The sequence below is a fragment of the Pichia membranifaciens genome, assembly GCF_001661235.1.
Source record: "Pichia membranifaciens NRRL Y-2026 unplaced genomic scaffold PICMEscaffold_9, whole genome shotgun sequence".
In the NCBI taxonomy this organism is placed as follows: Eukaryota; Fungi; Ascomycota; class Pichiomycetes; order Pichiales; family Pichiaceae; genus Pichia; species Pichia membranifaciens.
Window position 1 is genome coordinate 152,302 of NW_017566990.1, and position 13,114 is coordinate 165,415.

Sequence of the window (13,114 nt, forward strand, 5' to 3'; positions counted from 1 at the left end):
TGCACCCCGGTCTCCCTCCCTGCACCCTCCGGTCCCGCTGAAAAACCTGTCACCGGCCTCATCCCGGCCTTCTCCGAATCCGCCGACGCGACGATGACTCTGAACCATCTGCTTGGCCTACCCGATTAGGCAAGATGACCCCGCACATGCGCCCCGCGGGAAGCCCCGCCGCCGCGATAAGCGTGCGTCCTTGCGGCCGCTGCTGATGAAAAGGCGCGCTCCCATTGGCGCGATTAGCAGTTACGTAAGCGAGGGCGGCGGGGAATTTGCGATCCGCTTTTTTTTACTGGGTCTTTCCATGCGCCGGGCCGGTACTCCTCTTTTCGCCGCGAGGCGCACAGGAATGCTCAGCGGCATGCGTTAACCCCTTCCGTCGCTAGCAAGCAGCAGCACCTTCCTTCTTCGTCGACGAAGATGCTCTTCTTCTTCTTGAAGATGCGTTGTGGGTCAAAGGATTCAGAGGTTGCTTTCAGTACACAGCAGAAGAACTGATTCCGACTGTCGTGTACACCGAACAACAGACTGCGTGCAGCGGCTAGACATATACATCCAGCGAAAGGAACAAAAGAAAAAACACCCCACACCCACACGCATAGCCAGGCTGAAAACACTATCTAGCAAGAGCCACAACTGCGTTCAAACAAGCATCAAGTCATTCATAGGTGAACCAGCACGCAACAGAAATGGTCGTATTGAAGTCAGACCCTGCAGCAGAGTACTCCGAGTTTTCGGATGACTGCGTGTCTGCGGTCTCTAACACCAGCAGCAGCTCGTCGCAACCTGAGTCCGAATCCTCTTACTCGGTCTACAAGTACGACGAGGTGCCAGAAAACAAATCGTGGGCGTCCACCATCCCAACCGCAAAGGGTCTTTACAACCCGGAGTACGAAAAAGACAACTGTGGTGTCGGTATGTATCCATCTCATCTATACTGCTTCCTTGCTTGATTTTTCAGGTTTACTAACACTCCCCTTCCTCTTTTCACTGCAGGTTTCGCTTGTCAAATAAAGGGCCAGGCCTCTCACAAAATCATATCCGACGCCAAGTACCTCCTTTGCAACATGACGCACAGAGGTGCCGTCGGTTCCGACGCAAGAGACGGTGACGGTGCAGGTGTAATGACCTCCATCCCTCATAAGTTCATGCAGAGAGAGTTCGATTACCACTGCAAGGTGCAGTTGCCTCCTCCCGGCCAGTACGCCGTCGGTAACCTGTTCTTCAAGAAGGACGACGAGATTTTCCAGAAGTCGAAGTCCACCTTCGAGAGCATCGCCACCTCCTTGGGGTTGAGAGTCTTGGGATGGAGAGAGGTCCCTGTGGATTCCTCCATCCTCGGACCAGCCTCCTTGTCCAGAGAACCAAAAACACTACAGCCTTTGATTGTCCTTCAGGAAGCCTACGGCTCCTCAAACACCCCTCTCGACGTCTCTGAGGAGGAGTTTGAATCTAAACACGAAAAACTTTTCGAAAAACAATTATACATTCTTAGAAAACAGTCCACCCACACTATCGGCCTACACAATTGGTTCTACATTTGCTCCCTCTCCAATAAAAACATTGTCTACAAAGGTCAGTTGGTGCCAGTGCAAGTCTATTCCTACTACCACGATCTTGTGAACGCAGACTACGAATGTCATTTTGCCTTGGTCCACTCAAGATTCTCCACAAACACTTTCCCATCATGGGACAGAGCCCAGCCTTTGAGATGGGCTGCTCACAACGGTGAAATCAACACTTTGAGGGGAAATAAAAACTGGATGAGAGCCAGAGAAGGTGTCATGTCCTCCAAGCTCTTTGGAGAGGACATGGACAAGCTTTATCCAATAATTGAAGAAGGTGGCTCGGATTCCGCTGCCCTCGACAATGTCTTGGAGATCTTGGTTATAAATGGCGTGCTTTCCTTACCCGAGGCTGTCATGCTCTTAGTTCCGGAGGCTTGGCAAAACAATGCTACCATGGATCCTAAAAAGAGAGCTTTCTACGAATGGGCTGCATGTCTAATGGAACCTTGGGATGGTCCAGCACTTTTCACCTTCGCCGATGGTAGATTCTGTGGTGCGAATCTCGACAGAAACGGTTTGAGACCTTGTAGATACTACGTCACGGATGACGATATCATGATCTGCGCATCCGAAGTCGGTGTCATTCCAATTGAGTCCAACAAAATCGTTAAGAAGGGGAGACTACACCCTGGAAGAATGTTGTTAGTTGACACTAAGGAAGGTAGAATTGTCGACGATAGAGAGTTGAAGAAGCAAGTCGCCAACAGATTCGATTTCAAGGCATGGATCTTGTCAAACATGATCACTGTTCCTGAACTTTTGACCAAGTTGGAAAACAGAGGTTTTAATTTGCAATCGAAGGTAGACTCCGATGTGAAAATCAAACATGATCCAAAGTTATTAGCCAATGGTTATACCCTCGAACAAGTGTTGGCAATTCTAGTTCCAATGGTTAATGGCGGTAAGGAAACTTTGGGCTCCATGGGTAATGATTCTGCATTGGCCTGCTTGTCCCAGCAACCAAGATTGATCTACGACTATTTTAGACAGTTGTTTGCTCAAGTTACCAATCCTCCAATCGACCCAATCAGAGAGAAAATCGTCATGTCTTTAGAGTGTTATGTCGGTCCTCAGGGGAACCTTTTGGAAATGAACCCAGTGCAGTGTAACAGATTGAAGATGACTTCTCCAATTCTGTCCAATGACGAATTGTTGGCTCTCACTGAAATAAATAAAGTTTATCCAAAATGGTCTGTCACTAATATCGACATCACATTTGACAAATCTGAAGGTTTAACTGGTTATACCGAAGCTTTGGATAGAATTTGCGCGGAAGCCACCCAGGCAATCATTGACAACTCCCAAATCATCATCTTATCTGATAGAAACCTCTCTGCTACTAAGGTTGCTGTCTCTGCCCTGATTGCATCTGGTGCAGTCCACCACCATTTGGTCAGACAGAAGCAAAGATCGAAGGTTGCAATCATTGTCGAAACCGCAGAAGCAAGAGAAGTTCACCACTTCTGTTGTTTAGTCGGTTACGGTGTTGATGGTGTCAACCCATATTTGGCAATGGACACCTTGATCAAGTTAAACAATGAGAAACTTTTGACCAAGGAATTTACCAACAGAGAAATCATTGACAACTATAAACATGCAATCGATGACGGCCTTTTGAAAGTCATGTCCAAAATGGGTATCTCCACTTTGGCTTCCTACAAGGGAGCTCAAATCTTTGAGGCCTTGGGTGTCGATAACTCTGTCATCGACAGATGCTTTGCGGGTACCGCTTCTAGAATCAAAGGTATCACCTTCGAATATATTGCTCAGGATGCTTTCTCGTTACACGAATTGGGTTATCCATCCAGGGATACTATCAAACCAAAGGGTCTGCCTGAATCCGGTGAATACCATTGGAGAGACGGTGGTGAATCGCATGTCAATGAACCTGCTGCAGTTGCTAACATTCAGGATGCCGTCAGAAACAAAAACGGTAAGGCTTACGAAGCCTACTCCAAAAAGGAATACGACGCCATCAAAAACTGTACTTTGAGAGGTCTTTTAGATTTCGACTTTGAGAACTCCTCCTCTGTGCCACTCGACCAGGTTGAACCTTGGACTGAAATTGTCAGAAGGTTCTGTACTGGTGCAATGTCTTACGGTTCTATTTCCATGGAAGCGCACTCTACCCTTGCTGTTGCAATGAACAGATTGGGCGGTAAATCCAACACCGGTGAGGGTGGTGAAGATGCAGAAAGGTCCAAAGCGTCTGATAATGGCGATTCCATGAGATCTTCGATTAAGCAAATTGCCTCTGGTAGATTCGGTGTCACTTCTTATTATTTATCTGATGCCGATGAATTGCAGATCAAGATGGCTCAAGGTGCAAAGCCAGGTGAAGGTGGTGAATTACCAGGCTATAAAGTCTCTGAGTCAATTGCCAAGACAAGACACTCTACTCCTGGTGTTGGTTTGATCTCCCCACCTCCACATCATGATATTTACTCCATTGAAGATTTGAAGCAATTGATCTATGACTTAAAATGCTCCAACCCAAGAGCTAGAGTCTCCGTCAAACTTGTCTCAGAAGTCGGAGTTGGTATCATTGCTGCCGGTGTTGCAAAGGCCAAGGCAGACCACATTTTGATTTCTGGTCATGACGGTGGTACAGGTGCCGCCAGATGGACCGGTATTAAATATGCTGGTTTACCATGGGAATTAGGTCTAGCTGAAACCCACCAAACTTTGGTGTTGAACGATTTGAGAGGTAGAGTTGTTGTTCAAACCGACGGTCAACTGAAGACTGGTAGAGATATAGCTATAGCATGTTTGCTAGGTGCCGAAGAATGGGGTTTTGCCACTGCTCCTTTGATTTCTATGGGTTGCGTTTACAACCGTAAATGTCACACCAATACCTGTCCAGTTGGTATTGCAACTCAAGACCCTGTTTTGAGAAAGCAATTTAAGGGTACACCAGAGCATGTTATCAACTTCTTCTTCTACGTTGCCAACGAATTGAGAGTCATTATGGCCAAGCTAGGTTTCAGAACAATCGATGAGATGGTTGGTAGAGCCGAAAAGTTGTATGTCAGAGATGATTTAAGAACTACCAAGAATGCAAACATTGATTTATCTCCAATCTTAACCCCTGCTCATACTATCAGACCAGGTGTTGCTACCAAATGTGAAAAGAAGCAAGATCACAGACTACATGTTAGATTAGACAACAAGTTGATTGATGAAGCTGAAATCACATTAGACAAGGGTTTGCCTGTCACTATTGAGGCAGAAGCTATCAACACCGACAGAGCAATTGGTACTACATTGTCTTACAGGTGCTCCAAAAAGTTTGGTCCAACTTCGCTGCCTCACGACACCATTCATGTCAACATAAGAGGTTCTGCAGGTCAATCTTTTGGTGCATTTTTAGCTTCTGGTATTACTCTAGAGTTGGAAGGTGATTGTAACGATTATGTTGGTAAAGGTTTGTCTGGTGGTAGATTGATTGTTTACCCACCAAAGGACTCTAAATTCAAGGCCGAAGAAAACATCATTATTGGTAATACCTGTTTGTATGGTGCTACTTCAGGTACCGCATTTTTCAGAGGTATTGCTGCCGAAAGATTTGCAGTTAGAAACTCTGGTGCTTACGCTGTTGTCGAAGGTACCGGTGATCATGGTTGTGAATACATGACTGGCGGTAGAGTCATTGTTCTAGGTTCTGTCGGTCGTAACTTTGCCGCCGGTATGTCTGGTGGTATTGCTTACGTCTTAGACATGGCCCAAGATTTCGAAGAGAAGGTCAACAGAGAATTGGTTGAGTTGACTACATTAAGTGATCCAGCTGAAATTGCCTTTGTTAGAGGTCTTTTGGAAGATCACAGACACTACACCAACTCTGAAATTGCCTTAAGAATCTTGAACGATTTCAACAGATTTTTGAAGAAGATTGTCAAAGTCTTACCATTCGAATACAAGAAGGTTTTGGAAGCTGAGGCTAAAAAGACTGCAGAAATGAAGAAGAAGGAAGTTTCCAACTATTTCTCCACCATCAAGGAAGACCCAGAGGCTGATATCACAGGTGGTGAATTTTCCAAACCTAAGAAATCCTCAAAGCACGAACCTAAGGTTCTTGATTTGGAAGACACTATGATAGATGTCAAGGCCGAAGAGTCAAAGGCTACGAAGTTGGACAAGGTTGGTGGATTCATCAAGTACTCCAGAAGACATGAAAAATACAGACCTGTCAAGTCTAGACTTCAAGATTGGAAGGAATTATCAACCAGGTTAACTAAGGATGAATTGAAATTCCAAACTGCTAGATGTATCGATTGTGGTATTCCATTCTGTCAATCGGATACCGGTTGTCCAATCTCAAACATTATTCCAAAATGGAATGAGTTGGTTTTCAAAGACAGATGGTATGATGCATTGCAAAGATTGCTGATGACCAACAACTTCCCTGAATTCACTGGTAGAATTTGTCCAGCTCCTTGTGAGGGTGCATGTGTTGTCTATGTTTCAGGAAATGCGCCTGTTGGTATCAAGTCCATTGAGGCTGGTATTATAGATCACGCCTTCAGTGAAGGATGGATAGTGCCAAACCCACCAAAGGTGAGAACTGGTAAGAAGATTTCCATTATTGGTTCTGGTCCTTCTGGTCTAGCAGCTGCAGATCAACTGAACAAGGCTGGACACACTGTTACTGTTTATGAAAGGGCCGATAAAGTCGGTGGTTTGCTGATGTACGGTATTCCAAATATGAAGTTAGACAAGGGTGTCGTTCAGCGTAGGGTTGACTTGATGACCGCCGAAGGTATTTCATTCATTACCAACACCACTATTGGTGAAGACATTGAGATTGATGACTTGAAGCAACAAAACGACGCTGTTATTTTGGCTATCGGTTCCACCATTCCAAGAGATTTAAAAATTCCTGGAAGAGAATTGAAAAACATTGACTACGCCATGACTTTGTTGACCGCAAACACTAAGGCCTTGTTAGAGAACGACTTGGAAACTATTAGAGCTACCATCACTGGCAAGAATGTCATTGTCATTGGTGGTGGTGATACTGGTAACGATTGTTTGGGAACTGCCACCAGACATGGTGCCAAGTCAGTGGTCAACTTTGAATTGTTACCACATCCACCAGCTGAAAGAGCAAGAGACAATCCATGGCCACAATGGCCAAGAATCTTCAGAGTCGACTATGGTCACACTGAAGTCAAGGAACACTACGGTAAAGATCCTAGGGAGTACTGTATCTTGTCCAAGGAATTCGTAGATGACGGTGAAGGCAATGTCAAAGGAATCAAGACTGTTCGTGTTGAGTGGAAGAGATCTGACTCTGGTGCATGGCAAATGCAAGAGATTCCAGGCTCAGAAGAATTCTTCCCTGCAGATATTGTTCTTTTGTCTATGGGTTTCATAGGTCCGGAATCCGACAACTTGAATATTGAAAGAACCAAGAGAGGCACCATTGCTACATTCGAGCCATCGTCCTACCAGACCAGCTCAGGATCAAACCTATTCACAGCCGGTGATTGTAGAAGAGGACAATCGTTGGTTGTTTGGGGTATCCAAGAAGGTAGACAATGTGCACGTGAAGTTGACATATACCTCATGGGCAAGACCAGATTGCCAGGCAATGGTTCTTTTGAAAAAAGAGACTATCGTCTACTAGAGGAGTTGGCCTCCAAGGTCTGATAATGGACTAAACCCTCACATTTTTGTTTACTATCACATTTATTTTTTTTCCGTTTCACTTACCATGTCCTTTTTATTTTTTAAACTGCTCTTGTATACTCTACACTTTTCGTCCATTTTTCACTGAAAAATAACTAAATCAGACAATGCGTCTAGCGCAATTATCGCCGAGAGCGAGAAAAAGCTAAAAGATAAGCATCGGAAAATTTCTGTAGCGAAAAGGCTGGAAGATAAGAGGTTGTTGACAAATTGGATGACCGCCAACGGTAGACAAAGGACATGAGAGTAGCCTTTTGAAGTGGAATACAACAGAGGCAAATACGCTTATCCTCTTGAATCCTGCAATGCCGTTGAGAAAGGCCATTAAGAGGACAAGGACAGGTTGCATCACGTGCCGTTTGTCAAAAAAAAAATGTGACGAAATACGACCAAATTGTTCCACATGTGCAAGAAAAGGAGTGAGTTGTGTGTGGCCAGAAGAACCGTCTCAAACCCTCAATCAATATATTAGCAAAAAGGGTACAGATGAATTTCATGATCATATTTCAAAAAGGGGCAGAAGAACCAGAAGAGGATGCAACCAGTGCAAAAAGATCAAAAAGAAGTGCGATGAGACGAAACCTTGGTGTACAAGATGTGTGAAAAAGGGTGTAACGTGCACATGGCAAGAGCAGAAGGACGGCGGCGAGCCAAGCAGTGATGCAGCAGAATTGCTTTTCTCTGTTTCAGAAGATGAAAGCGATTTGAATGCTACAGAAACATGTTCGTTGATCAGAACTCCGGATAATAACTACATGCCTTTCAACGACGTCAAGATAAGAATAAATGACGAAAGCTCGCAGATCTTTTTGTTCAAGATTTTCTTCAATAACATAATAGACGGGCTTATTCCGCAGAAATCTCTGCAGTCTCTTTCTGACCTAACTTTTGAATCCCTTAAGAACAGTCCCGAGTTTAGGAATGTGGTTGCTTCCCTATCAGCCGCATTTGTGTACACCGTCGACGATTCCAAAAGAAACCTTGTTGAGAGCATGCACGATGAAGCACTGTTGACGGTGATGAACTTGCAAACGAACGACGTGACTATAGAAGCAAAACTACACTCTTTGGATTTTTGTATCTTACGAGCATTATACACAAAAACAAACAACAAAGAGTTGCTAAGATACCTAAACATGGCATTGGACTTAACGCTGCAGTACACTCCAAGAACGCCCAACTTGACATTCAAGGTCATTGTGGAGAGTCTTATCTACCACTTTTCCGTCTCTCGCATCGTTGTACCGGTAGAAGCCTTGGATTTACGAAATCCATTTATCATATGTGGCGCACTGCGACATTACTTCCCACAATACCCGGATTCACAATCCAACCCGTTGCTAGGATCGGCACTAGACATTTTTATTTCGGTGGCGAAAGTGTCCTACGTTTTCAAAAAGCAAGACGTTTCATTTGAAATACAGCGGTTGCTGCTGGAGGAGATTGAATGCCTGATGGCGCTTCAGCCAATGCGGGCTGCACCCTTTGCAGTGGCTGACTCGTTTGAAGAGAATGACAGTATTCTTGTTTCAATTCCAAGTGCCAAGTATATCACCTTGTTGTCGTGCAAATTGCTACTACTGCACATCCTGCCGGAGACAGTGGCGGGTGAATTTGATGCAATTGTGCGGGACACGATTTCTGTGCTGAAACGTTCACGGGCGTATAGCTGCGAGGTTGAAATTTGCGGATTATGGGGCATGTTCATGTTGGGCATAAATTTAAAGAACACGGAGGACCAGGAGTTTATGGCAGAGTATTTCACTCAACTCTGGGAGAAGTCCCACAACTTGGGCTACTTAAAATCGATCTCGCATATGCGATACGCTTGGGAGAAGGATGTTGGGTTCGAGATTTTGAGAGACAAAAACTTCTCGCAAGACTTGTGTTTGAACTAACGACTGGATTTATTGTTTATATATTATTAGTAACTAATTATTTCTTATTCAAAGCTTTATCGATTATCGCACAGCAGGCTAGCAGTTTCTCGTCCTCCAGGTGTGGGGCGATCACTTGGACGCTTCCTATGCCGCCGTCAAAGGCTTCCGGTCTATAATGGGTGTAAATCTTTTCCAATTTCTCTGGGTATTGTGCTCCATCGTCGAGATCAATGCTGGCGTCGGCCTTGCCAAACGGAATGCAAGCGGCGGGGAAGTCAACCACGTTCCACGCACATGTATATGGTGCAATTCCGTATTCGTCATGGGGCGGAGCGGTACTTGGAGATCCTGGGGCGATGATGACGTCGTAGTTCTTGAAGATTTCAAGCCATTTTTCAGTCATAACCTTGACTCTTTCCTTGAGCTCAATAAGCTCGGCAATATCTTGCGGAGGTTTGCCGTAGACCTCAAGGCCCGGAAGCAATAACGAGTCGATTATTCTTTCTCCGGTGGACATCAAATTCTCCCATGCGGTCGACTTTGGGTCGCTCTGGAACAAGCTCCAAGCAAGGGCCCAAGCATCGTCGTAGGAGGGGAACGAGGTGATCTTCTGGACCGAGTGGCCCTCCTTTTCGAGTATCTTAGCTGCCTCACCAATGATTCTCTTGACAGGAGGGTGTACAGGCAAGTCCGGGTCTTCGTAGATGACTCCGATCTTGAGCTTAGACTTATTGTCGATCTCCGGGACCTGATATCTCAAGCGCAAGCACTCAGCGTCGTAGTTCCATGGCTTTTGGTCAAGAGTCTCTTTGACAAGTAGCTGGATAGACTCAAAGTCAGATGCCAAGGGCCCGGCAGTGGCCAGGACACCGACAAAGCACTCTCTGGATGGGTCTGTCTGGTTGCCCATTGGGAACCTCATTGCTGTTGGACGGAAGCCGTAGACGCCGTTGCAGAGAGCCGGAATCCGGATGGAGCCTGCAATGTCTGTGCCAATACCCAAAAGCGAGCCTCTCATCTTGATGAGGGCCCCCTCACCCCCGGAGCTGCCTCCTGCCGTCCAGGAAAGGTTGCTTGGGTTGAGGGTTCTCCCAAAGATGTTGTTCTCGGAGTCGCCTGTCATCAACGTCTGCGGAATATTTGTCTTAACGTAAAAGACCGCCCCAAGGTCGCTGAGCAGTCTAGCAAAGTCACCGACAGTGTCAAAGCCGGCCTTGTTGCCGATCTTCGAGACAAAACCTAACGTGGAGTCAAACCCGGGGATGTTGAAGCTGTCCTTAAGCGAGATAGGAAGTCCATGCAGAGGGCCAAAAGGCTTTTTGTGCTTCTCAAGGTACTCGTCAAGGAACTTGGCTCTCTCGGCTCCGTACTCAAACATGAGCTCTGTACAGCAATTTGTCAACTGAGTGGCTATTGCTGCTCTGTGAGAAAAGGCCTTCACCACATCTGTCGCCGAAAAGGCGCCCGTTTGGAGCTTCTCGAGCAGCTCCTTCACTGTGTAGTGCTCGGTGATGTCATACTCTTTTTTGCTGAGAAACTTCTCAGGCACATTTAGCACCGACTCCGTGCTTGTGGCATCGTACTTGTCCAGTACCTCCTTTGGTAACGTCCATTCTTCAGGGATCAAAGCGTCAACCGCTTTCTTTTTCTGCTCTGCGAGCTCTTTCCATCCTGCGGAAACCGTCATGTTGTCTATGTTGATCTGTGTATTCTTAGTTCTACTCTGTCAATATATCTAGCAGCTCTGTTTCAACAGCACTTCGAGACAGGGTCTCCTGCCACCCTTATATCACCTCTCTACCACCTTCCTATCTTCCTTCTATCATTACCCCCTCGAGGACAATAGCGCAGCCGCCGCGGCTCGATGCGCAGCCGATAAGCGCCGGTCCTTATCGCAACACAGCCTGCCCCGCAACGGTTTTGACACAATCGGGGAAGCGGCTGCGCTATTTGGTCGACGACGACGGAGGAGGAAGGTGGATGACGAAGGGTTGCTGCTGGCTCAGGGCTACGGTGGGTAGTGGCGGCTGCGGTAAGAGATTCTAAAGCTGCTCGGTGTTGTGATAAGGAAGTAGGCTGGTGGAGAAGCATAGGAAGACTCTACATTCGGTAAATAAGCCTTATCTGTGTTTCGGCAGCTGGCTCGAGGAAGCGAAAAGCAAGTATAAATAAGAACTCGGAGAACGACACAGGTGTCTTCTATTCAAGACTGCTATAATATCTTGAGGCTTGAAAGAGGTAAGAGCGACAGAAAAGCTTTGGAACATAGAGATGTTATTTGGTAGAGACAAAAAAATCAAAACGGACATAAGTGTGCCGGGGACCACTGTGTTGGTCGGGAAAGCTGCTGAGATCAAGCTGCTGGGCTTGCACGAGGAGGGTGATTCGGAAATCATTCTCTTTCCGCAGCCATCTGCGGATCCTAATGACCCCTTGAACTGGCCCAGCTGGAGAAAGCATCTTCACTTCGGTATTTTGTTCTTCTTTGGCTTGATTCTCGCCGCAGCATCGAACTTTGTCGGACCAATTTATACGCTTCTTGCCGAAATCTACAATGTCTCTTTGAGTCAGTTGAACACGGGTGGGGCGTTGGAATTTCTTTTCCTTGCGTTCAGTTGTTTGTTTTGCCAGCCTGTCGCAGGAAAACTTGGTAGAAGAGCAGTGTATCTTTTCTCCACGCTGTTGACTATCATTTCAGCCGTGGTTTTTGTCGGAGACAAAACCTACGGGGGTTATTTGGGCTATTCGATCCTCATTGGCTGTGCCGTGGGTCCGATTGACTCTTTGATCGAAGTTTCCATCACAGACATTTTCTTCTTGCACCAACACGGAAAGTACATTGGCATCTACTCCCTAACCATGGGGTTGGGCTCTGCCTTTGGACCGTTCATTGCCGGGTACGTCACGCAGAATCTCGGCTACCTCTGGTGTGGCTATTTGTTAATCATCATTGCCGGTGGCCTCCTCCTTGTTGAGGCCTTTTTATTGGAGGAATCTGTGTTTAAGAGAACCTATGAGTCACCGGAACTCGAGGACAAGCTTTTGGAGATCGTCATCTCCAACACTTCTCACGTCAAGTCACACACCGCCGATATCGACCCTGCCACCAAGAACAACGCCGTTGTTGAGCTAGACTCAGTTTCAGAACCTGCAACCATTCCAAGACCCAAGACCTACATTGAGTTATTGAGGCCATTTACAATTACCGACACACGTTTCACTCCAATGACGGTCGTGAACACTCTGAAGGTTCTCAGATATCCTGCAGTGCTATGGTGTTCCATTGTGTATGGTATCCAGATCTGCTGGCTCTCTTTGATCACAGTCTCCGAGTCCGAGTTCTTCATGGCCCCTCCTTACCTCTTCAGTGCAAACTCTGTCGGTTTGTTGAGTATGGCTATGGTCATCGGTACGGTGATTGGTGGTGCGTACACGTCTTGCTCCGACATGGTCCAGCTCTACTTCACAAGAAAGAATGATGGTATTTTTGAGCCAGAATTCCGTCTCCTCATGTTGCCTATTCCAATCTTTCTCAATGTTGTGGGTCTATTCATGTACGGTCTCGGGCCTTATTACGGGGTGCACTGGATTGTTGGGGCAATCGGTATTGTCTTTATTGCCATTGCCCTCTGCTGCATCAGTGGGTTGTCTTTAAACTACGTCTTGGAATGCTATCCTAAGCAGGCTTCTGCCACCATGACGTCTGTCTTGTTTGTGAGAAACTTAATGGGTATGGTCTTCACTTGGGTTTTCCAGTATTGGTTAGACAACGTTGGTGTGATTGGCACTACTAGCATGCTAGCCGCCTTCTGTTTAGTAATAAATGGGTCCTTCATTATCATTTACTTGTGGGGAAAAAATTTCAGGAAGTATACCCAGAAGTGGTACGAAAACGCAGAGTAGCCTAGCCTTATGCTATATTTCTTAGCTTATTTAGTCTCATTTAAAGTCTTATTAATTTATTCAGTTCTTTCAAAGGTAGTA

The 13,114-nt window shown here is 46.1% G+C and overlaps 4 protein-coding genes across 4 annotated transcripts; 3 read left to right on the top strand and 1 right to left on the bottom strand.

Annotated features, from left to right (window-relative positions):
* Positions 1-683: 683 nt before the first annotated feature.
* On the top strand, positions 684-7,211 carry PICMEDRAFT_37696 (hypothetical protein; the record flags this gene model as incomplete). Its single annotated transcript, XM_019163099.1, has 2 exons — positions 684-909; positions 991-7,211. 2 exons carry the CDS (start codon positions 684-686, stop codon positions 7,209-7,211), a joined length of 6,447 nt encoding a protein of 2,148 aa, XP_019015240.1.
* A 344-nt stretch (positions 7,212-7,555) lies between these two features.
* PICMEDRAFT_13880 (hypothetical protein) lies at positions 7,556-9,148 on the top strand (the record flags this gene model as incomplete). Its single annotated transcript, XM_019160119.1, has 1 exon — positions 7,556-9,148. One exon carries the CDS (start codon positions 7,556-7,558, stop codon positions 9,146-9,148), a length of 1,593 nt encoding a protein of 530 aa, XP_019015241.1.
* Positions 9,149-9,185: 37 nt separating this feature from the next.
* PICMEDRAFT_74965 (hypothetical protein) lies at positions 9,186-10,817 on the bottom strand (the record flags this gene model as incomplete). Its single annotated transcript, XM_019164927.1, has 1 exon — positions 9,186-10,817. The coding sequence occupies one exon, from the start codon at positions 10,815-10,817 to the stop codon at positions 9,186-9,188; it is 1,632 nt and encodes a 543-aa protein (XP_019015242.1).
* A 584-nt stretch (positions 10,818-11,401) lies between these two features.
* Positions 11,402-13,033, top strand: PICMEDRAFT_74966 (hypothetical protein; the record flags this gene model as incomplete). The annotated part of the gene is made up of 1 exon (XM_019164928.1): positions 11,402-13,033. The coding sequence occupies one exon, from the start codon at positions 11,402-11,404 to the stop codon at positions 13,031-13,033; it is 1,632 nt and encodes a 543-aa protein (XP_019015243.1).
* Positions 13,034-13,114: the final 81 nt, after the last annotated feature.